We start from the raw sequence: 25,686 nt of genomic DNA, 5'->3' as shown, positions 1-25,686 counted from the left end.
TGTATTTTAACTGGAATTAATTTTTTTTTTTTAAAAAAAGGAATACTGCTGAGTGAAGTAAGTCAGTCGGAGAAGGACAAACATTATATGTTCTCATTCATTTGGGGAATATAAATAATAGTGAAAGGGAAAATAAGGGAAGGGAGAAGAAATGTGTGGGAAATATCAGAAAGGGAGACAGAACGTAAAGACTGCTAACTCTGGGAAACGAACTAGGGGTGGTAGAAGGGGAGGAGGGCGGGGGGTGGGAGTGAATGGGTGACGGGCACTGGGTGTTATTCTGTATGTTAGTAAATTGAACACCAATAAAAAAAAATAAATAAAAAAAAATAATAATAAAAAAAAAAAAAAAAAAAAAAAAAAAGGAATACTACTGGCAAAACAATATAAAACAGTATACTCTGGAGTTTAAAATATATGTAGAATTAAAGTATTCAACAGCAACAAAAAAAAGTAAGACAGGAAGGCATAAGTGGAGTCAAAGCATTATAAGGTTTTTATATTACCTAGAAAAAAATTAACTACTAATATAAGGCTAGGATGGCTATAAGTCAAGGATGCAGGTTATGATCTCTAGAAAAATCACTAGGGCAATAAAAATGTCCTAATAACCTTGCAGGAAAGAAACAAATTAACAAAAAATTTCCTGAATAATCCAAAGGAGGGCAAGAAAGAAAAAAGGGGTGGAGGAAATAAAATGGGAAACAAGTAATGGATGACCGCTTTAACCCCAACTTTATCTGCAAATACAATAAATGTAAATCAACATAATACTAAAATTAAAAGATAACATTTATCAAACTGTATAAAAAACAAAACCCAACTATATTTGCTGCTTATACAAGGAACATTTTGTTTTGTTTTAAAGATTTTATTTACTTATTCATGAGAGACACAAAGAGAAAGGCAGAGATATAGGCAGAGGGAGACACAGGCTCCCTCCAGGAAGCCTGATGTGGGACTCGATCCCAGATCCCTGGGATCACGACCTGAGGCAAAGGCAGACACTCAACCACTAAGCCACCCAGGGGTCCCTACAAAGAACATTCTAAATAGAAAAACAAAGAAATATTGAAAGAAAAAAGCAGAACAAGATTATACCATGTAACCATAAGATGGCTGATGTGCCTATATTAAAATCAGACAAACTAAACTGAAAGCCAAAACACATTACTAGAAAAAAGAGGAGCATTTCATAATTAGGAAAAGGTCCATTCCACAAAAACATAATAACCCCTAACTTACATGATCTGAATAATATAGCCTCAATATACAGAGAGCAAAAACAGAAGGTAAAGAATAGCCAAGTCAGGGATCCCTGGGTGGCGCAGCGGTTTGGCGCCTGCCTTTGGCCCAGGGCACGATCCTGGAGACCCGGGATCGAATCCCACATCAGGCTCCCGGTGCATGGAGCCTGCCTCTCCCTCTACCTATGTCTCTGCCTCTCTCCCTTTCTCTCTCTGTGACTATCATAAATAAATAAAAAATTAAAAAATTAAAAAAAAAAAAAAGAATAGCCAAGTCCACAATCATACTTAACCTATCTCTCAGAAAATGACTTTAAAAAAAAAGGAGCAACAAAACTCGTAAAGATAAAGAAGATGTGAAAGGTATTTAAGTGACAAATGTTTGACCTAACTGACATATATCATACATTACAATTCACAACGGCAAAACACATAATACAATTCACAACAGCAAAACACATATTCCTTTCAAGGGCACATAAAATATTTACCAAAATACCATATGCTGAGACTATTAAACTAGACAGCACATTTCAAAGAATGAAATCAGTAACAAAAAAATAACTAAAAAGCCCCACATGGCAGAAATTAGGCACCATACTTCTAATTAACGCAAAAAAAGCCCTACCTACCATTTGCTACAATATGGATGGAACTGGAGGGTACTATGCTGAGTGAAATAAGTTAATCAGAGAAGGACAATCATAATATGGTTTTACTCATACAGGGAATATTAAGAAATAGTGAAAGGGACTATAAGGGAACAGAGAAAAACTGAGTGGGGAAAAATTAGAGAGGAAGACTAGCCATGAGAGACTCCTAACTCTGGGAAACAAAGGGTTGCAGAACGAGAGGAGGGTGGGAGGATGGGGTGACTGGATGACGGGAGCTGAGGAGTGCACTTGATGGGATGAGCACTGGGTGTCATATGTTGGCAAACTGAATTTAAATTTTAAAAGAAGAAAAAAAAAGCCCTACTGTTTTGAATGCATATATAAGAAGTAAAAAAATCAATTATTCTTCCATTTCAAAAAACTATAAAACAGCAAATTAAATTCAAAAAAGTAATAGAAGTACATTAAGCCTTATAAAGTATAAAGACTAAAGCAAAGATAGAAAGGCCATAAGATAAAACAGAATCCAAAAACATTTTCTTACAGGTGCAATGCCTGATTTATAACAAGGGAACCATGAAATGTGACAGAGCAAGAACACCTGCTGCTGTCCCTCCTTTGCATACACACCTTATAATGAAATCACGTCCAGGGCAGCCCGGGTGGCTCAGCGGTTTAGCGCTGCCTTCAGCCCAGGGTGTGATCCTGGAGACCTAGGATCGAGTCCCACGTCAGGCTCCCTACATGGAGCCTGCTTCTCCCTCTGCCTCTCTCTCTCTCCTATGTTTCTCATGAATAAATAAATAAAATCTTAAAAAAAAAAAAAAAAAAAAAAGAAAGAAAGAAATCACTTCCAAACAGATAATACACTGAGATGTGAATCATAAAACTTCTACAAGAAAACCTTGAATAGTTCCATTCTCCGAACAAGCAAAAATTTTGTAAATGGGCCCCAAAAGAATTAAACATAACTAGCTAAATTGAATCTCATTAAAATTACGAATTTCTCTTCATCAAAAAACATAAGAAACTGAAAGGCACATGACAAAGTACGAGGAAATATTGTCAATATGTATTTTCAACAAAAGATCTGAGTCCAAAATATATAAAGTTCCACAAATCAGTAAGATTACCCAACTTTTTAAATGTACAAATGGCAGGCCCTTCATAAAACAGAATATCCAAATGACTAAGTATATGAAAAAGGTATTCATTGTCCATCAGAAAAATGGAAAAGTTACCTAAATGACAGATGAGAAAGACCAAGCATGCTAATGAGAACGTAGAGCAAACGCCAACCCTCGTGTGCTGCTGAGAGTGCAAATTAGTACAAATACTTTGAAAACCAACTGATCCTATCTACTAAAGCTGAACATACATGACAATAAAATGCATACTTATGTGCAATAACATATGCAAGAGTTTTCAAAGAAGTATTATTTTTAATAGCCAAAAACTGGGAACTTAATGCCCATCAACAGTAGAACAAATAGATATGCTATGTTCCTAAAAAGGAATGTTTTACTCCCACCTAAGAATGAGCTTTTCATGCAACTCCATGGACAAATATTACAAATATAGCACACAGGGGGGTGACTGTGAGGCACAGGCGGGAGGCTTCTCGGTCGCCAGCAACGTTCTACCTGGCTTCAAGTGGTAGTTACGCGGATGTGTGTTCACATAGCCAAATTTCAAACCCCACCCACCATTATGTGCACCTTTTCAGTTATGTTTCATATTATACTTACATAAAAGTTTCTTTAAACCTTAAAAGTGACTTATTCAAGGTAAGTAAACAAAAGGGGAAAACAAGATTAAGATGAACATTCAGGTGAAAAGAGTGAGAGCCTAAGGCAGGTCTATTCTTTGCCATGAAAAATGATCTCTTCAATCCTTTTATGACTGTGCTATACTTTGCAACTTGGATAGCACCATTCTATCATCAAACCCACAAGATAATGTTTTCTCCTAAAATCTTTTGCTTCAAGTGTGAAATTCAAGTTTTCTTACATGCCAGGAAGCCAGGTTCAAGAGATTTCATAATTTTAACTAAGAGAATATAATATAGCAATTAGCCATCAAAATAGAGTGAATATGCAAAAAATATATACATATTAAAGAAACACATCATTACCCTAGAGAAAACAGTTAACAGTTAACACTCTACCTTTAATTTCATGCACTATCATTAGATGAATTCAGATGATACTCCAAGCAGGAATTGTAGGTTATCTAATTAATTAGGACTCAAAGTTGCATTGTATATACTAATGACAGATAAGCTTAAATTAATCCTCATTCCATAAAAATAGTGGCAGGGATAGGAACTCCTTAAGATCAAACTTAGACAAGAACACAAGATGTTTTAAGTGTGCTATATTAAAATGAGTTCTATAACTAATCTCCGCTCCCTTGCTCCCTAAGTACATTCTTTTTTTTTTTTTTTTTTCTAAGCACATTCTTATAATCCCTGCTCACTTGGTGAATTCATCTCCTTTCGAATTTCTATCTCAATATATACTAAAAGAAAGAGCTTGGGATTTAACTACCTAAAATACCATGTATATCCCCCCTTAATTTTTTATATTTAAACTAAACTCCAGTGGCGTTTGGGTGGCTCACTCAGTTAAGTGTCTGCCTTGGCTCAGGTCTTGATTCCAAGGTCCTGCGATCAGAGTCCCATGTCGGCCTCCCTGCTCAGCAGGGAGCCTGCTTCTTCCTTTCCCTCTTGTTCCCTCCTGTGCTCTCTTTCTCTCTCCCCCCATCAAATAAATAAATAAAATCTTTAATAAATAAATAAAATAAATTCCAGTTTCTAATTCCTTATGTGAAAATGCAATCTGAAATATTTAATAATTTACTCTTCCTTCCAAAATTGTCATTTATAACCATATCCTCCACATAACTGTGAGAACGAATTGTACTTTGAGAGCCACCTAAACATAACTGGACAGAGCAGGAGAGAAATATGTACTGTTGCAATGGTTCCAGGAACTGAGTCACATAATTTATCACTAAATACTTCATTCCTCTCAAAATTATGAATTTTAAAGTAAGACAAAGGGTTTGCTTTATATTACAGTAACATAAGTGCACTCTTAAAAATATTCTAGTTGCTTCTGATATTATTCAAGGGCATATTTATATGCACCTTGAAGTCCTCAAACAGGTTTATGTTTTTTAAAGGACGTACAAATCTAAGAACATAAAGAGCTACAGTGCCATCTACTGGAAAACAAAGACCATGTTACTTCTGTGGCAAAGTTCACTATATTGTATAAAACAAATTCCAGAGTCATGTCTAAATCGCATTTCCATCAACCATATAAAATGTAATTAAGAGGGCAGCCCCAGTGGCCCAGGGGTTTAGCGCTGCCTCCAGCCCAGGGTGTGATCCTGGAGTCCCGGGATCAAGTCCCACGTCAGGCTCCCTGCATGGAGCTTGCTTCTCCTTCTGCCTGTGTCTCTGCCTCTCTCTGTGTGTCTCTCTTGAATAAATAAATAAAAATCTTAAAAAATAATAAAATAAATAAAATAAAATGGAATTAAGAGAAATCTGTTCACTTAACCATCTACCAAGAAGTTACAACCGAATCTGATGAGATTACAAACATCTACTACCCCACCTTACCACAACAAAGGAAATTATGCCGAAGACTTGGAAATTAACATCCAGCTGGCTCAGAAATGACCTAGGACTTCCTTCCTAATTACTTTTTCAAAATTCTAATTTCATAGTTCTCTTTAAAAAAAATGAAAAATACTTTTTTCAACAGTACTCATTCACTAAGCATTTGTTCTGTGCCCATATTAGATAGCCTCAAAAGCAGAGGACAAGAAGAAATCCACAACCTCCCTCTGCAAATAAAAAAACTCATAGAGCAAAGCAATAATATGAATACTGACTTAAGGAGAATACTTAACTTCTTCAGCAGTTAACACATTTTTCTTTTAAATATCAAATGCTTCACGAATGTGAATGTCATCCTACACAGGGACCATGCAAACCTTCCCAGCACCACTCCAATTTTAGTATGTGTGCTGAAATAAGCACAATTGCATGCTTCCACATAGAGAACAAAGATTAAGAGGAACGTTCTTATACCTCCCTGAATCTGTAAAAGATTACACTGGGAAAGGAAGAGTGATGAAACTTACTGAGGTGCTACACGTCTCCAGTAACGATCAATTCCATTCTTAAAATATAGCACAGCAAGCCACCTTACATTTATATCCAGAGTGTGGTTTGTGAAAATATTCTGTAAATAAAAAACACAGTATTAAAATTAACATGTCCTAAGTTAAATTACTATACCCATAATAAAGTATGGACAATACTTTAAATGCTTCACTTAAATTGAATCACTACAGAAATCATATTTTCAAATCACTACAGAAATCATATTTTCTAAGTATCTACAACGCTACAATTCATATAAAATAGCACACCTGGTAAAAGTATGTTAATTTTTTAAGCGGAGTAATACATATTTGGGACTCATTAAACTAGTCTACTTTTAGGTATGTTTGAAAATTTTCTGAATAAAAAATTAAACTCAGACACAAACCTAATCGTGTATCACAACCTACACACACACAAAAAACCACTGAAATAAACACCATCTCAATTTTTAAAAAAAATAGACCCACCAAGAATAGAATAGCGTCTTTAAAAATCAATCTGTTTTGAGGGGAAAAAAATTTTTATTCAATCTGTTTTTCTTACCTTTTTGCTACTGAGCCAAATACACAAATTCCATTTTATATTTAAAATATCAAGTATGACTCTAGGCATGAGCAGTATATTCTTAAGTTTAACAAATAACTCAAACACTATAGCCATGAAGTAAAAAACACATGTCAACTTCTACAATTTTCTATTTTTACAAGATAAACAGTTTGACTCTGCATTTGCAACCCAGTCCCAAAATTCGATCAGTTTATGATCCAACTGGTAGCTTCACTGCCCTTGCCAAAAGCAAATCTCAAAAGTTAACCAGAGTTCTGAAATTTTCAGAAAAAGAAGAAATAAGGAAGACTCAATATAAAAAAGATTCTTTTATTCGTGTCATTGAGAAAATAATTTAATAAACCAAAAGCTTTGAACTCCTAGTAAAGTTTAAAGTATATATTGTTAATTACTATACTATTTTCCCTCTCACCAAGCAAAAGATCAAATATATCAAGAAAATGAAATCTTTAGATGGGGAAAAGAAAACCAAGGTTTTGGGGTTTTTTTGGGGGGGGGGGGGGAGTTGAAAACCAAGTTTTAAAGTAACAGTGAGCAACACAGACCAGACTGATGTTGCACAGAGACCTAAACAACACTGACAACATAAATTAACTAGAGCAAGAAAAAAGACAAAACATGAAAAGTATACTACCTACAGTCCTGAGGTCAGTATTAACATGCCAAAATAGAGTATCAGCAGAGGGTTGCCTTCTAAGCAGAAACTACCCTGCTCAGTTATTTATTCAACAATCAACAAACATTTCAAAACCCTCAAAAAGCCATGCCCTGAATTAACAAATGGCAGTATCAGTTTCATTAAGTAAACCGTCAATACAAGTAGAATCTTAGAACAATTAAAATACTGTGTCTCATTTTATTAAAAATAATAGTAAACTATTTTAGAACAACTTACCAACAACACTGAATAGAAACCTGGCTGTGTTTCCCATTGTTTCAACTGCTCCTCTGCTGGTTTTAACACAGCAGTATCCTGACTGGTGGCCTGTGTTAAGACCTGAAGAACAACAGTGCTGGCACTATTGAGATCCATGGAAACCTAGTAATGATAAGTTAACATACTTAAATAAACATTATAAATAAAAACAGTAACATAAATGGAGAGAAAGCTTCAACACTCTGAATTTCTCCCATATTTCAATCATTTACTTATTACTCTTGCACATTTCTGCTGGATTTCCATTTTTACTATGTAATCACCCATACTCTAACTTAAAATTCCAGTAACTCAAATGACTTTTGCTTAAATGAATTTATTTCTGATGGAAATTGTCTTCATTGTCCCATAAAGAGACGGTAATAGTAAATTGGGAATAAGAAACCCACACACAAAAACCAAAGCTACTTAAATGAATTGATTAAATATCACTCTCTGCCTAAAACTAAGCATAATGCCTTCTTAGTTTTTAAAAGGAGATTAATAAGTGTTATAAAAGACTTAACCATGGGCAGCCCGGTTGGCTCAGTGGTTTAGCGCTGCCTTCAGCCCAGGGCCCAGGGCGTGGTTCTGGAGACCTGGGATCGAGTCCCACGTCAGGTTCCCTGCATGGAGCCTGCTTCTCCCTCTGCCTGTGTCTCTGCCCCCCTCTCTCTCTCTCTCTCTCTCTCTCTCTCTGTTTCTCTCATGAATAAATAAAATCTTAAAAAAAAAAAAAACTTAACCACTTTATTCCTAGTAAGATCAAAAGGAAGAAAAATGAAATTCTTTGACTCAGCTAAGTACCTCATAACATCATCTTATATGCTACCAAAAATATGTGTCCAAAACATTTTTTATAAGTTAAAAGACAAATGTATATTCAAGAAACACTGGGGGAAAAAATGAACTAAATCAACAAATATAAGATATAATATCAAAATGTAAGCCCCAAATTAGAAAGGATCTTAAGGGTTAGAACACCTAACCTACCAAGTATCTAAAGCCATTCTAAAAAAAATTTAGCAATTTATTGAATTCTCTAACATTCTGCTTCTAATCACCCCTAAAACAGTATACAACTGTATACTTCCCCAAGTACGTATGATTGTTCACAATTATATGAAGTATGTAAAATTAAAATTAAATGCTAAAAATAGGTAGAAAATAAACCTCAGTGCAGAAGGGACTGAGAATTAGTCTTTTGATTGTAGATGTATTTAAAACTAAGGCTGTTCCAGACAGTAAAAGTTTGAAGGTCATTAATCCACAAATATAGCCAAAGCAAACACTTCCTAGGAGTTGTAATTAAATTGCAATAACTAATGAAAACAGAAGGTCCCAAATGCTGATTCAACAAGAAAGGACCCAAAATATTAAACCTTTCAAGGAAAACTAACCATTCTAAAGTCTTTGTGAGTAAAGCAGGGCTAGGACAATAACCGGAATTAGACAAAATATTACCAATTAGCAATGGAGGTGGACTAAGATTTTAAATTGGTAGTCTTTCCTTGACTGTGTTTTTTTTTTTTAAGATTTTAGTTATTTAGGGGCAGCCCAGGGGGCTCAGTGGTTTAGCGCCACCTTCAGCTCAGGGTGTGTGTTATCCTGGAGACCCGGGATGGAGTCCCACATGGGGCTCCCTGTGTGGAGCCTGCTTCTCCCTCTGCCTGTGTCTCTGCCTCTCTCTCTTTCTGGGTCTCTCATGAATAAATAAATAAAATCTTAAAAAAAAATAAAAATAAAAAAAGATTTTATTTATTTATTCATGAGGGGCACAGAGAGAGAGACCAACATAGGTAAAAGGGAGAAGCAGGCTCCCTGCAAGGAGCCTGATGTGGAACTCGATCCCAGGAACCTGAGATCACGACCTGAGCCAAAGGTGTAGACTCTCAACCACTGAGTCACCAGATGCCCTTCCTTGACAGTATTTTAATTTTTTTTAATTTTTTTTTTTATTTATGATAGTCACACAAAGAGAGAGAGAGAGAGGCAGACACAGGCAGAGGGAGAAGCAGGCTCCATGCACCGGGAGCCCGACGTGGGATTCGATCCCGGGTCTCCAGGATCGCGCCCTGGGCCAAAGGCAGGTGCCAAACCGCTGCGCCACCCAGGGATCCCTTGACAGTATTTTAGAACTGACAAAGATACCTTGTAAATTGCTTCCTTCACTAACTAGGAGTTCCCTGAACAATGTCTGTGCTCATTATCACTGGAAAACAAGTGAATGAATTTTCACTCAATTAAGAGGGCTTGTTGGTATTGTATTTCAAAAACAGGCTAACTAAGAGAAATTTACTTTATGGAGCCCCTAGAAGGTATTTTAAAGAAATAGGTAGTATGTTTTTTCTGTCCAGGAGAAATATAATGCAGGCAACAAAAGCAAGCCACATATGCAATTTTACACTTTCTAGTAACAACATTAAGAAGTGGAAAGAAAAACATGGAATTATTTTTAAAATATCATAATTAACTCAATATATCCAAAATATTATCAACATAATTTTGAAAAAACTAATTTATATATCTTATGCTTTTTTATACTGTCTTCAAAATCCTGTATATTTAATACTTAAAGCACATCTTATCTTGAACTAATCACATTTCAAGTACTCAATAGCCAAGTGGCTGGTGGAATTATGCTACTGAGGTAGCACAATTCTGGAAAAGCTCTACTCAAAGTGTGGTCCGAGGACTGGAACACCAGCAACCCATCACAGGAAAAAATTCTCAATTCTCTCTCGAAACCTACATTGTGAAAACAGGCGACGAAGGTCAAAAATTTGTGCCTTAGTTAAGTTCTCTAGGTAAATCTTCTAACTGCCAAAGTTGAAGGAGCACAATTTTTTAAAAAATTTTTAGAAGGAAGGGGGGGAGGAGGGCGGGAGGGAGGGAGGAAGGAAAGAAGGCAAGGAAGCAAGCGAGCAGCCCAGGTGGCTCAGCGGTTTAGCGCTCCCTTCAGCCCTGGGCCTGATCCTGGAGACTCTGGATCGAGTCCCACGTCGGGCTCCCCGCATGGAGCCTGCTTGTGTCTCTGCCTCTCTCTCTCTGTGTGTCTCTCATGAATAAATAAAATCTTTAAAAAAAAAAAAAGAAAAAGAAAAAGAAAGAAAGAAAGACCATGAGCTCAGACAGAAGAGAGGTTGAGAGAAGACGACTCCCCACTGAGTGGGAAGCCCAACACGGGGCTCAATTCCAGGACCCTGAGACCGTGACCATAGTCAAAGGCAGACACCTAACCGACTGAGCAACCCAGGCACCCAGAGAAGCACAACTTCTGAACATCTAAAACTGACATACATCTGAAAGTCCAGCTCTGCTGCTAATGCAGTGGATGACAAATACAAGTAGTTCTGATTATACATTCCTATAAAAGTAGACCAGCACTAATCTGCAGTTCTCACAGGGAAACATCTATGGTATGAAGAACACTAATTCGGTAATTCTTTACCAATTAATGGCAGAGCAGCCAGCTAAAATTAAAAAAAAATTTTTAGGGACACCTGGGTGGTTCAGTGGTTGGGTGTCTGCCTTCAGCTCAGGGAGTGATCCCAGGGTCCTGGGATTGAGTCCCGCATTGGGATCCTTGTGAGGAGCCTGCTTCTCCCTCTGCCACATATGTCTCTGCCTCTGTGTGTGTGCGTGTGTCCCTAGTGAATGAATAACAAAAATCTAAAAAACAAAAAAAAAAAAAAAACAAAAAATTAAAAAACATCAATATCCGAGCATATTATATGGCAAGAATTATACTAAATGCTTTATTCATTTATTTATTCCTAGTAATAATTCTATGTAGTAGATACTATTATCCCCATCTTTTAAGTAGAAAACTAAAGGATCAGAGACCTTACCTCACCAAGGCCATGATCTATTAAATAGCAGGGCTTAGACTGGAACACCAAAGCCACTGTTCTTAATCAGTATCTAATACTGTCTCCTTTCAGGGACAGAAATGATATCTACCACAACTCTGCAGTCCCAGGTGCTCAACAAGATACATGATCTGTGCTTAATAGGTATTTGGTGAATAAAGAAAAGGGATCAATTTTGAACCAAAGAGTACTTTATACTGAACCACATGGCAGCTAATTAACAGAGTTATTCAATAAAGCTACTGAAAGCCTGATGTGTACCAGGCAATGTTCTAGGTGCTGAGACTAAAGTAGTGAACAAAGCAGTTTCCTTGGCTTCATGCGGCTTACATTCTAGGGAAAGAAGTCATTTTTGTTTTTTGTTTTGTTTTGTTTTGTTTTGTTTTGTTTTTAAAAAAAAAAGCAAGAGGGCAGCCCCCGTGGCACAGCAGTTTAGCGCCGCCTGCAGCCCAGGGCGTGAGAGAGAGAGAGAGCCAGGTAGGTAGCAAACTAGTACATGGCAGAGTGAGGCCTGATAACCAAATCTCTCGGAGACCCACAAGCTCTTCCCAACAGAACAGAAAATGTCCTCACCACACCACCCCGACTCCCCAGCACCTACAAATACGCCGTGTTCTCACAGAATAGGTTCCTGGAGAAACTGTCAAAACGATTCCTGAATCGAGTCCCATGTCAGGCTCCCTGCATAGAGCCTGCTTCTCCCTCTGCCTGTGTCTCTGCCTCTCTCTCTCTCTCTCTCTCTGTGTCTCTCATGAATAAATAAAATCTTTTAAAAAAATTTTTTTTAATTAAAAATTAAAAATAAAAAAGGCAAGAAAAAAAGAAAAAGCAACAATGGTAGTAATATAAAGAAAATACAATAATGTTAAAGCTCAACTGCAAGTTTCCAGTGGGCGTTCATGGAAGTTTTCTCTTAAGTGGCATTTATAAGAGACATGAAAAACAAGAGCCCTTCATGAATAAATAAGTAAAGAAAATTTTAAAAAGAAAAGAAAAGAAAGAGACCCAGGCATGCAAAGATCTGAAAGCAGAACTTCAGACAAATGGGAAAAACAATGGAAAACAAGGCCTTACGATTAGAAACAAACTTAAGAAGGCCAGTATGATTAACAATTAATGAGAAAAAGGGAAAATGAAACCAGATAAGGTTGAAAAAGTAGGCAGGAACAGATCATGTATGACCCTGTAGGAGAAAAAAAGGGTCTAGACTTTTATACATGTACAAAAAAAGCCACTGGAAAAATATGTGAATATATGAATACGAATATAAGAGACAAAAGGTTCTATCAGAATTCATCCCTACCCAACCCTACTCTTCAAGTAAAAAGAAAAATGGCCATGTCCGTAACTGAGCTGGTGACTGACAGTTCTCTTCATTTTAAAGGTCTGTTTGTTTCTTCACCACATTTAGGAAATTATCTGTGGGTGACAGTTGGACACACTGGGAATATGCTTTTCCCTAACAGTTGTTCTTTCATCTACTAGTTTTAACATTCTGGGAGATACTACTTCAAAAATAAAATCACTGATTACTGTCAACCTCCAGAACAATTTTTACCTACAGTAAAACTGTGCAGACCACTCACATATACACACGTCTTCACACTGCATACTGGTCTGGACTTTTACAGCAAGTGAAGGTCTATACACAGGTATCCTTCATGCTTCACTTTACACTCACCATTCATCTGTTCTAATGGAATTTGCTAGAGTTTCCATCCCTATTTCCCTCCAATACCTTGCATCATCCAGGTCCTCCACAGAAGCATATAATACCCTGTCCCTCTGCCCCCACTTTTGAACCTGGTTCCCAAGAAGCTAGTCTGGGATGAAGATCTCAGTTCATATATTTCTGGAGAACCAAAATTGGTTGTGCCAAGTACTATGATCATTGTCAGGTGATAAGAATCAGAAAGGGTCCCTTTCTTTACCCCAATTCTGGGAGATAATGAGATGGGGCAACAGAGAACTATTGTAATCACTAAAACAAACTGTAAAAAATAAGGTTCTAGTATACCAGTTGGAATCCAGAGTGTATTTCCTCCACAGAAACAGTATGATGAGTGTTTCATCTAATGGGTAAAGACTTTTAGGTCTGAGAAAGAAATCGCCATTCAGATATTCTACTGGAAAGATTACTAAGTGCTAATTAACTTATAAAGGAAGCTTTAAAGGGCAATCAGTTCCTAAACTGCAGATTAAATGCATCATCAAAAATTATGATTCAATAATGACAGACCTATAATAGATTACTTAAAATACCACATAGCTAGAGCCTATTAAATTCTTTAAAGATGCCATAACAAGGCTATAAAAGCAAATATGGCATGTGGAATAATATCACTGTTGTATAAAATGAAACACTTATACAACTATTAACAGAGTTGTCCAGGGTCAGGTAGCAAGCTAGTACATGGCAGAGTGAGGCCTGATAACCAAATCTCTCTGAGACACACAAGCTCTTCCCAACAGAACAGGAAATGGCCTCACCACACCACCCCGACTCCCCAGCACCTACAAATACGCCGTGTTCTCACATAATAGGTTCCTGGAGAAACTGTCAAAACGATTCCTGAATCCATTATAATCTAAAAAGAGAATGTTTTCTCGGTAGTAAATATTCATACAGTACTCATTTGTAGAATTCTCATGAAAGAACAGCGACGATGATGAAGAACATGATGAACAGGAAGAAATGTATTGAGCCATTTTAATGTAACAGTGTGGAAATAAACTTCACTTGGAAAAAATGATACAGGACTACTGACTATTGGTGGTCAGGTTAGAGGGCAGTATACCCAGCAAACTTTCAATACCATTTTTGGAACTAGCATGAAGAAATTTAATAGGGTTGCTAATGTTATTTCCACTTGGCAATGAAACAAACACAGTAGCTTGTCCCCCAAAAAACCCAAAGAGCTGAGAGTTAATAGAGAAAGAAAAGAGGTGAAGAAGAAGGGGAGGGAGGAAGGCAGGTGGAAGGTAAGGGAGAGACAGACAGGGACAGTTAACTCATGGGAGAAGCTAATGGTATTTTTCAAAGAACTTAAAAGGATCTTCATGGAGACCATCACCAGATAAGCCTGAGGCCAGGGAGGCAAGCCTCTCACAGTGGAAGCACACACAGGTAGTGTCTCTGCTGTACAGACATCTATGCGTAGTGAGACGTCAGTATGAAAAAAATGAATGCTCACGCTTCCTACTTAATAATGTACACAAGAGGTTTCTGATTTTCATTAATATGCATAATTTCAAATTTAGAGAACCAGAGGTGAAAGTGGTTGTATTTTATCAGCTCTGAACTATAAAAGAGAACTAGTCAAAATCTCAATGTATATTCTTTTTTCTCTAAAAACAATAGGAAAGGAGAAGGTGCAAATTAAAAAGACAAGCATTTCACCCTTCGCACTATTTTACAACTCGGCAAGTTCAATTTATTACTGGAGTTCTTGTAGTCTTTGATATTATTAAAGTCTAAGCAACTCAGAAATAAGGGACCAAGAGCCTAAAAATAATCATACTCCATAACTGGACTTTCTAGGCTCATTTCTGGAAGTTCCGTTCCAAATTCTGGAAAAATCTGAAGTCCAAAGATATACAGATGTGCATGTAGTTGGAAACTTACTAATTTTCACTAAAACAAACAAGTAGATAAGGGAAAAGTCAGCAAGCACCCTACCTGCCACCCACAGACAGATGACAGGCATTAAAGGCCTGAAATGCCTTTAATTTCAGCCACAATGATTTTCTTCAGACTACATTTTCTGTATTTGTCTTTAGTTTTAAAACATGCCACACAAACAATAACTCCACACCACTATCAAATATTAAAGTGGTGAGCGAGGGGAGCCTGGGGGGCTCAGTGGTTTAGCGCCACCTTCATCCCAGGGCATGATCCTGGAGACCCGGGATTGAGTCCCACGTCGGGCTCCCCACATGGAGCCTGCTTCTCCCTCTGTCTGTGTCTCTGCCTCTCTCTCTTCCTGTGTCTCTCATGAATGAATAAATAAAATCTATAAATAAATAAATAAATAAATAAATAAATAAATAAATAAATAAATAAATAAAGTGGTGAGTAAAATGACAGGGGGAAAAAAGGTGTACAATACAAATGGAACAAAAAAAGTTTCAAATCAAAAAAGGCTCCCCCAATAAAATAACTTATTCAGGCATGGATCAATAAAGGATGCAAAAACCATTAAGTGAAAGAACAACTTTTAGAAACAGAATAGTCCCAGTGCGATCAAATAAGATTACTTGCTATATGCAGTGAAGAAACAGACCTTTAAATGCAGACATCTGTCAGTCATCAGATCAACCAACTGAACAAACTTAGCATGAACAGCTGCACAACCTGACCTTAAGTGCCTCCTGATGTGATGCAATAAGTATGCAACCTCACCTCTAAAATACCAAATATCATCTGCCTTATACTAACCAAGACTCTAGACTCTACTTGCAGTTTAAGAGAACCAGAAGAGAGAGAAATGGTGAAATGGTGACACTAGCCAATTTCAAGGCTTACAATAAAGCTACAGTAATCAAGGCTGAGTGGTATTGGCAAAAACAGACAAATAGATCAATGCAACAGATTAGACAGCCCAGAAATAGGCCCATCCAGCTGACATGTAACAAAGAAGCAAAAGTTGGGATGCCTGGGTGGCTCAGCCCTTGAACATTTGCCTTCAGTTCCGGTATCAAGTCCCACATCCCGCTTCCCTGCGTGAAGTCTGGTTCTCCTCTGCTTATGTCTCTGCCTCTCTCTCTCTGTCACTCACAAATAAATAATCTTGAAAGAAGAAAGAAGAAAGAAGAAAGAAGAAAGAAGAAAGAAGAAAGAAGAAAGAAGAAAGAAGAAGAGGCGGCGGCGGCAATACAAAATAAGCAAAGACCGTCTCTTCAACAAATGGTGCTGGAACAAATGAACATTCACATTCAAATAAATTAATCCAGACAGACCTTACACTCTTCACAAAAATTAACTCAAAGCAGATCACAGACTTAACTGTAAAACACAAAACTATAAAATGCCCAGAACATAGGAGAAACCATGGATGGGTTTTTCAGGGTACAGTGATGCCTTTTTAGATTCAACCCCGAAGACATAATCCATGAAAGAAATAACTGGTAAACTGGACTTCGTTAAAATTAAAAACTTGGGCAGCCCAAGTGGCTCAGCGGTTTAGCACTGAATTCTGCCCAGGGCATGATCCTGGAATCCTGGGATGGAGTTCCGTATCAGCATGGAGCCTGCTTCTCCCTCTGCCTGTGTCTCTGCCTCTATCTCTCTGTGTCTCTTATGAATAAATAAATACAATCTTAAAAAAAAAAAAAAAAACCACTAGAATGGCTATAATCAGAAAGATATATAATAAAAGATATTGGTGAAGTTGTGGAAAAACTAGAACCCTCATGCATTCCTGATGGGAATGTAAAGCGGTGCAGCCACTTTGGAAAAGTCTGTCAGTGTCTCAAAATGTTAATCAAAGAGAATATAAGACTGAAAAATTCTACCTCTTGGTATATACCCAAGAGAAATGAAAATTTATGTCAACATTTGTTATCCACCTATACAAAAATGTCAACAGCAATATTATAAGAGCAATAAGTAAAAACAACACAAAAATGGGAATTCCAACCAAAGGAATAGTATTTGGCAATAAAAAGGAATGGAATTCTCCAACATGCCACAACACGAATGAATCCTGAAAACATCATGCTAAATCAAAGAAGCCGGTCACAAGGACCACACAGTGACTCTTTTAATTAAATGTCTAAAACAGGCAAATTTATAAAAATAAAAAGTATATAGGTGACTGTCTAGGGCTGAAGGATTGGGGAAAAATGTGGCGTGGTTGCTGATGGGGATGTGGTTTCTATCAGGATTGATGAAAATGTTCTAAAATTGGCTATAGTGATAGCCACACAACTCTGCAAATACACTAAAAACAAGTGAACCATACACTTCTAGTGGGTGAACTGTATGGTCTGTGCATTATACCTAATAAAGGTGTTCTGTTTTGTTTTTAGGTCCCTTTACTATGTAAATGATAAAGTCAGCAAGAAACAAAAAAGTGACTACAGAAATGAAAAACATGTGGCTGGAGTTATCAACAACCATAACTGATGTTAATTCAGAAAAAGGAAGACCATTGGTTCAAGAAACTAAAGCAAGATGAGAGCATGTAAGATTTCTGACACAGGAACACCTAGGTGACTCAGTGGTTGAGCATCTGCCTTCAGCTCAGGTTGTGATACCAGGGTCCCGGGATCAAATCATGCATTAGGCTCCCTGCAAGGATCCTGCTTCTCCCTCTCCATTTTTGACCCAAACCAAGGATATTCCAAAGATACTAGCCCCATTCAAATCCATGCTACACCATTCGGACTCACTAGTGTTTCTCAACAGAGGCCATTTCAGTCTGAACAAGAAAATTCTTCTCTGTGCACACATTATAGGTTGTTTAGGATCCCTACATACTGGATGGGTTTTTTTGGGGTTTTTTTTTTGTTTTGTTTTGTTTTGTTTTTTTTTTTATGATAGTCATAGAGAGAGAGAGAGAGAGAGAGAGAGAGGCAGAGACACAGGCAGAGGGAGAAGCAAGGCTCCATGCACTGGAAGCCCGACGTGGGATTCGATCCCGGGTCTCCAGGATCATGCCTTGGGCCAAAGGCAGGCGCTAAACCGCTGCGCCACTCAGGGATCCCCATACTGGATGTTAATAACACTTTCTATGGGTTGTTTTGACTAAAGATGCTTCCCTTCCACAGATCTCCAAATACCCTCAAGTTAAAGAATCACTGGGGCTACTGAAGCATCCCCATGAGTCTTCATGCAGATTGTCAAAGACTGACTACCTTAGAATAAAAGATATGCAACAATACATACGTAACAAGGAGGAGAAGACATCCTTCCTTGCCTTCTCTTCTCTACTACTAAAATATTCCATCTGATCAAGAGTTCCAAAGGACCTACAAATTCCTGCTTGGTAACAGAACCTACAATTAAGCTTAAATCCTCCTAAACCGGGGATCCCTGAGTGGCACAGTGGTTTAGCGCCTGCCTTTGGCCCAGGGTGCGATCCTGGAGACCCAGGATCGAGTCCCACATCAGGCTCCTGGTGCATGGAGCCTGCTTCTCCCTCTGCCTGTGTCTCTGCCTCCCTCTCTCTCTCTCTCTCTCTCTCTCTGTGTGACTATCATAAATAAATTTAAAAGAAAAAAAAAAATCCTCCTAAACCAATCAGGACTTAAAACTACTCTCTTTAGTCTGTTTTATTATTAGAGAAATATCTATGATGTCAAATAAATACATATATAAGACTATATAAAAACCAACAGGAATTGGGACACCTGGGTGGCTCAGTGGTTGAGCGTCTGCCTTTAGCTCACGGTGTGATCCCAGAGGTCTGGGATGGAGTCCCACATCGGGCTCCCTGCAGGTGGCCTGCTTCTCCCTCTGCCTGTGTCTCTGACTCTCTTTGTGTCTCTCATAAATAAATAAATAAAATCTAAAAAAAAAAAAAAAAAAATAGGAATAAAAGACAAACAGGAAACACATCATATGGTAAACAATCATTGTGCTAAGCTAGTTCCAGAAATTACAAGAATTCTTATAGTCTAAAGATTTATTAACCTTAGTGATGGAAAAAAAACACATTAAAAAAAAAAATTATAGCTGCTCTAAATTTCCATGGAAGTATTTGCTTGATTTCTCTTCCTTATCCTAAAACATCACAATTTCTCAAGAGCTGCAAATCCTCATTTATTTCTCTTATCAGGTACATACCAAAAAATCATGGCAACATATTAAAGATACAATAGTTAAGTAGGTAATGTGGTTAATTATCACACTGTCGTAACAGTTCACAAGAGAAAACTTTAAAATTTCATCTTTCAGTAGCAAGAGTAGATAAGCAACAGTTTACCATATTAGCAGAATTTGTGATGGCAATGTTTACCAAAAGACAATCTTTCTGACTCAGGGGACTCTGAGTGTTGCAGTCCAACTGCAGTTTTAACTAGTGTCACCTCTACATTTAATATTCTTACTATTTGGTGTTTATAGAGACATTATTTTAAAATCTCTAACAGTTTGAGAAAAATGAAACTAACCTGAAAATTCATATTTATTATGTCCTTTCCCTTAAGCTTCATATATTGTATACAATATATACCCATCACATAAAAGGAAAACGAATTTCTATTTGTAAGCAAAAGTGTCTTTAATTTCATTTCTAAGTATTCTCCATCCCAGTGTCCACATCAACTTTTTTACCAAGTAATACACTGCTAGATCACTAGTCCTCAGGTATAAAAAAGAAATCGAGTAACCTGCAGAGCCACCTGACAGCAGTAGTCCAGACCACACCCCTAACAGTATGCTCCAAGCTTCCTAACCATTTTCCCCTCAAGGAGGGCCAGGGAAGAAGAGAACACTGGCATTTTCAGTGACCACTTGGCCAACACAATCATCTGGAAATAGAGCAAGGGTTTTCTGGGTTCAAAAAGCTAGGGCAAAGAACAGTAAAAGGAGAGGCTCTGAAGGAAAGAAATGAATGAGAACATAAAAAATAACATAATGCAAGGACGGATTTAAAACATGAAAATGAAAACTTCACCTTAAAGCAAACGAAACATGACAACCACAGAACTTCCTTACACCACTGTCTCCACTTTTTTAAGTACTGAATCATTAAATACTCCCTACCAAAAGATAACATGAGATGAAGACATGAATGCATCCTGAGCTTTACACAAAGAAAATACGATGGAATTTAAGAAAATGTAATAGCGTATAGGCAGCGTTTTAACAAATCGTGACTGAGAAACTGGAACAAGAATAGAGTGATATAAGGGATGAAATCAGCTAGTGAGAAAAGCACTGCAGAATCCACACTAAAGAGAAACCTAAATTTTCAGAAAAAAAGAACAGCCAATGAGAAAATGGTATTAATAGCTTGAAAGCTCCTAATTTTCCTTCTGGAAGAAGCAGATGAAAAGTACAAGCAACGTAGAACTGACCATGTATTACTACTAGAGCATTTTCCTAAAGAGGGATGAAGGGAAGACGTAATTTTTTTTTTAAAGATTAATTCCTGCAAGTCGAGTCCTGATGTACTGCTCAAGTCTACAAAGCTATAAGAGATTTATTCTTGGAGAATAATAGGAAATACTACAAAACTGCCAAACTACTGGAGTCAAAAACAAAGTAGGAAAAGATAAGAAATCAATTTCTGTGAAGACCAGAGAAAAATTCAAAGATAATCAAAAGAGAAAAGTTATACTAGGAAACTTAAGAGCTATTTTATTACTTTTCTAAAATATTTATTTTTTAAGTGCTGTCTATGGGCTCAAACTCAAGATCCCAAGACCAAGAGTCACATGCTCCACCAACTGTGCCAGCCAGCTATCCTGACATTTCAAGAAAACAAAGTCTGAAATTATAAGAAAGCAGCTTGCCAAAATAACTAATTAAATCTAAATCTAACCAAGCCCCTATATCTTGCTAACATAGTACTTAGAAGGGAAGTTAGGTGGAGGTAACATGAAAAGATGGACTCTAAGAGCTGATCATTGTTAAAGCTGGGTGATAGGTAGACAGAGATTCATTTTAAGATTCTACTCTTGGGTATGTTGGTTGTATTTATTTTTTATTTTTTTAAAGATTTTATTTATTTATTCATGAGAGAGACAGGGAGGGAGGGAGGGAGGGAGAGAGAGAGAAAGAGAGAGAGAGAAAGGCAGAGGCAGAGGCAGAGGGAGAAGCAGGCTCCATGCAAGAAGCCTGACGCGGGACTCGATCCCGGATCTCCAGGATAGGGCCCTGGGCTGAAGGCGGCGCTAAACTGCTGAGCCACCTGGGCTGCCCAGGTATGTTGTTTTTCAAAGGGGAGCTAATAGACCATGACACAGATCATCACTAAGGCTGTTGTTCACAGCTAACATCACCTCCTCTGGAAAAGTACAACTGCACTAGATAGTAAAGTACTCCTTCTCCAATGCCATCCATTCAATATATTCAGCTACTAAAACTGGGGCACACTGGAGCACCTGGGTGGCTCAGTCAGTTGAGCATCTGACCCTAGATCTCGACTCAGGTCATCATCTCAGGGTCATGAGATTGAGCCACATGCCAGTCTCTGTGCTGGTTAAGGAGCCTGCTTAAGATTCTCTCCTCTCCCTCTGCCCCTCCCCCAACTCTTGCTCTCTCTCAAAAAACAAAAAAAGGAAAGAAAAAAATGGGGCACATCAAGGCAGCAAAATTTAGCAATACCTTTTATTGTGAATATCTAACACCCTTTGTTGTAGTCCTGCACTCTCTAATCAACTTCCTGATATTTACTTGGCTTATCATTAGACTGTTTTACATTTATTCATCCATTCAAGATTTTTTTTTCATTCAAGTATTTAATGGACACCTACAAATGCCAAGTATTATTCTGGCACTCGAAATGTTATCAATCAACTAAAAAGCCAGAAAGAGGGGTTCCTGGGTGGCTCAGCGGTTTAGCGCCTGCCTTCGGCCCAGGGCATGATCCTGGAGTCCCGGGATCGAGTCCTGCATCAGGCTCCCTGCATGGGGCCTGCTTCTCCCTCTGCCTGTGTCTCTGCCTCTCTCTCTCTCTCATGAATAAATAATAAATGTAATCTTTAAAAAAAAAAAAAAAAGGCCAGAAAGAAAAACTCCCTGCTCTTATAGAAAGTATACTCTAGTTGTGGAGACAGGGAAATAAATGGGTAAATTGTACAGTATTTAAGAAGACAGTAAACAAGATCAGAAGACAGTTGTTAAGAGAAGTCTAGTCCAATAAGCACCAATGTGCATGTCTCACTGCGAGTTTTTAATAAAACGGCATTGATAAAGTACAATAAATCTCTTGCCTGTTCAGTATACACAAGAATCAGAGCTTAAAAAGTTTATCCTATGGGACACCTGGATGGCTCAGCAGTTGAGCCTCTGCCTTCGGCCCAGGGCGTGATCCTGGAGTCCCAGAATCGAGTCCCACATCAGGCTCCCTGCGTGGAGCCTGCTTCTTCCTCTGCCTGAGTCTCTGCCTCTCTCCCTGTCTCTCATGAATAAATAAATATTAAAAAAAAAAAAAAGGCTTATCCTAAACAACAGTGATGCCCAGCAAGGTACTGCCAGTCCTGAGGCCTCAACTACTGTCACCATCACTCTCTTTGACATCTCTTTATTTGAAACAAACAAAAAACACATCTGTATAAAAACTACTAAAGACCAGCAATTACAGTTATTGGCTTTAAAGTTGCATCTTTTATGTAAAACAAAGAAAAGGGAAGGAAAAGCAGTAGGCTAGATTTTGAGCAAGATACGGTCCTTTGAACTGGATAATAACACAGCCTAAATTTAAACGACTGTATCTGATAGGATTTAAGTTCAGTCGGAACCTTTCACTAAATGCTAAGGAATCATCAGTCCTCTCCAAATATACAAATCTTTGATTGACAGCTTCCAACTACTATCCAGGACATCATTGTCCATAATGCTGTCTTAAAAGGATCTCATTCTTCTAAGAGTCTAGCCTAAGGAATCCCTGCATTTATAAAAATTCATTAATTAAAACATGTATGGGCTACATGCCAGTAATGTTCCCATAATGAGCAACTATAATACACTTTATCATTAAAAAAACATTATCAATCATTAAGAAAATTTTGAAGCCATCAATATCAGTTCTCTAAACAGTAAATACAGTTGGCCCTCAAACAATGTCTGTAACTTCTGACTCCCCAAAAATGTAACTAATGGCCTACTGATGAGAAGCCTTAACAATAATATCAACTGTTGAATAACAAATATTTTATTCGTCACAGTATTACATACTGTATTCTTACAATGAAGTAAGCTAGAGAAAAGAAAATATTAAGAAAATCATAATGATGAGAAAATCCATTTACACTACTATATCGTATCAAAAAAAAATACACCTACAAATGGACCCACAGACTTCAAACTCCTAACGGTGAGGGGTCAGCTGCATATCTGATTTAAGCATTTTGTTTTACTGACCAAGAAACTGTGTCCCAAAGAGATTAAGGAGATAAATTGACTTCTCTAAAGTCCCAGCCTCATTAGCAACATTTCTATAGATTGTAAGTCTCCTATCCCAATCCAGTACTCTACTACCACATTTTTCATTTTGATCACTGCTGTCCACTAATACCTCAAGTGAAATGAACTGATGGGTTTTTTTTTTGTTTTTTTTTTTTTAGTTAGACTTGAGAAGCAGAATACAACATTGAGACTGTAGCTTGATTTCCTGCTAAATTATATTACATCAAAACTGAAAAACAAAATTAATGGAGTCAATGAAAATACCACAGGCAACATCAACAAGGTAAAAATTAGAAGACTTTTTTTTTAAAGATTTTATTTATTTATTCATGAGTGAGACACAGAGAGAGAGAGGCAGAGACACAGGCAGAGGGGGAAGCAGGCTCCATGCAGGGAGCCAGATGCGGGACTTATCTCGGGACTCCAGGATCACGCCCTGGGCTGAAGGCAGGCGCTAAACCACTGAGCCACCCAGGGATCCCCTAGAAGGCGTTTTAAACAACTAAACAAAGAATTATTATACAGAATATACAATAATCCCTTATGAATCAACAAAACTGAAATAAAAAAGAAAACTGGACAATGGGTATAAATAGACAACTCATGAACAAAAAAGCTCAATGGGTAATAAATACCAGAAGACATGCTACCTCACTGAAATCTTTTTTAAAGATTCACGAGAATCTTTAAGAAACAGAGCTATTGGGCAGCCCCGGTGGTTCAGCAGTTTGGTGCCGCCTTCAGTCCGGGGCGCGATCCTGGAGACCTGGGATAGAGGCCCACGTCTGGCTCCCTGCATGGAGCCTGCTCCTCCCTCTGCCTGAGTCTCTGCCTCTCTCTCTGTGTCTCTCATGAATGAATGAATACATACATACATACATCTTTAAAAAAAATAAAAAATAAAAAACAGAGCTATTGGGCAGCCCAGGTGGCCTAGCGATTTAGCACCTGCCTTCAGCCCAGGGTGTGATCCTGGGGACCCGGGATCAAGTCCCACATTGGGCTCCCTGCATGGAGCCTGCTTCTCCCTCTGCCTGTGTTTCTGCCTTTCTCTCTCAATCTCTCTCTCTCTCTGTCTCTCTCTGTGTGTCTCTAATAAATAAATAAAATCTTAAAAAAAGGGATCCCTGGGTGGTGCAGCGGTTTAGCGCCTGCCTTTGGCCCAGGGCGTGATCCTGGAGACCCGGGATCGAATTCCACGTCGGGCTCCCGGTGCATGGAGCCTGCTTCTCCCTCTGCCTATGTCTCTGCTTCTCTCTCTCTCTCTGTGACTATCATAAATAAATTTAAAAAAATAAATAAAATTAAAAATCTTAAAAAAAAAAGCTATTAACTTTACAATCATTAAATAGCAAAAATTAAAAAGTCCAAAAATATTCAATGCTAGCAAGAACATATGGAAGACCCTTAAGCATTGCTGCTAAAAGTATATAGTGGTATGATCACTTTAGAAAGCAATCCTGTCATCTCTAATTAATTTCTGTGTGTGTGGGTATATATGCACATGTGTTTGTGTGTATCCTACCACCAAACATGGTGTATACCATGACCCAGCAGTCCCACCCTCGGTGCTATAACCAAAGAAACTCCTACGTGGGTTTATAGGAAGGAGACCAGAGTAAGACCATTCAGTTTGGGAGTTGTCCATAATAAGACAGTAAGAGACAACAGGTGTTCATCTTTAGGGGACTACATACATTAACCCTATCTTGTAGAATTGGTTTCCTCAGACTGAAAAAACTCTTGCTTCTAAGTATCTGAATGTCTTGCTCTTCAACTTCAATTCAGTCTTTGCTTGAATTGTCAATTCATAAGTAGGTAAGTCCCTAGATCCTTAGATCATCCAATCTACAGTACCTAACCCGTACAGATTACTGTACCTACAGTACAGATTCAACCTAGAATCTATCTGGTCTGGTTATCTTTCTTAATTTTTCTTTTTTCTTTTTTAATTTTTTTAATTTTTATTTATTTATGATAGTCACAGAGAGAGGCAGAGACACAGGCAGAGGGAGAAGCAGGCTCCATGCACGGGGAGCCCGACATGGGATTCGATCCCAGGTCTCCAGGATCGTGCCCTGGGCCAAAGGCAGGCGCTAAACCGCTGCGCCACCCAGGGATCCCTTTCTTAATTTTTCTGCATAACATTTTTAAGTATTTGACATCTTAACCTCTGTGTTTATTGTCCTGACACCCGCAACTAGAACT

At 37.9% G+C, this 25,686-nt stretch overlaps 1 protein-coding gene and 1 non-coding gene across 4 annotated transcripts in view; both read right to left on the bottom strand.

Annotated features, from left to right (window-relative positions):
• The window catches only part of IPO11 (importin 11), a 200,996-nt gene that overhangs the window by 169,103 nt on the left and 6,207 nt on the right, over positions 1-25,686 (bottom strand). For all 3 annotated transcript variants that reach the window (XR_005355599.1, XM_038530704.1, XM_038530703.1), the window contains exons 2-3: positions 7,507-7,650; positions 6,020-6,120 (exon numbers count right to left, since the gene is read on the bottom strand). Coding sequence is in view for 2 of the 3 variants with exons in the window: in XM_038530704.1 (XP_038386632.1) it covers positions 6,020-6,120; positions 7,507-7,644 (239 nt within the window). In the remaining variant the exon portion in view is untranslated. The remainder of the gene's footprint in view (positions 1-6,019; positions 6,121-7,506; positions 7,651-25,686) is intronic.
• Positions 5,813-5,915, bottom strand: LOC119870543. The gene has a single exon (XR_005356218.1). It is a non-coding gene; the product is annotated as a U6 spliceosomal RNA (small nuclear RNA).

This window comes from Canis lupus, chromosome 2 (assembly GCF_011100685.1).
Source record: "Canis lupus familiaris isolate Mischka breed German Shepherd chromosome 2, alternate assembly UU_Cfam_GSD_1.0, whole genome shotgun sequence".
Taxonomy (NCBI): domain Eukaryota; kingdom Metazoa; phylum Chordata; class Mammalia; order Carnivora; family Canidae; genus Canis; species Canis lupus.
This window is presented reverse-complemented; position numbering and strand designations above follow the sequence as displayed.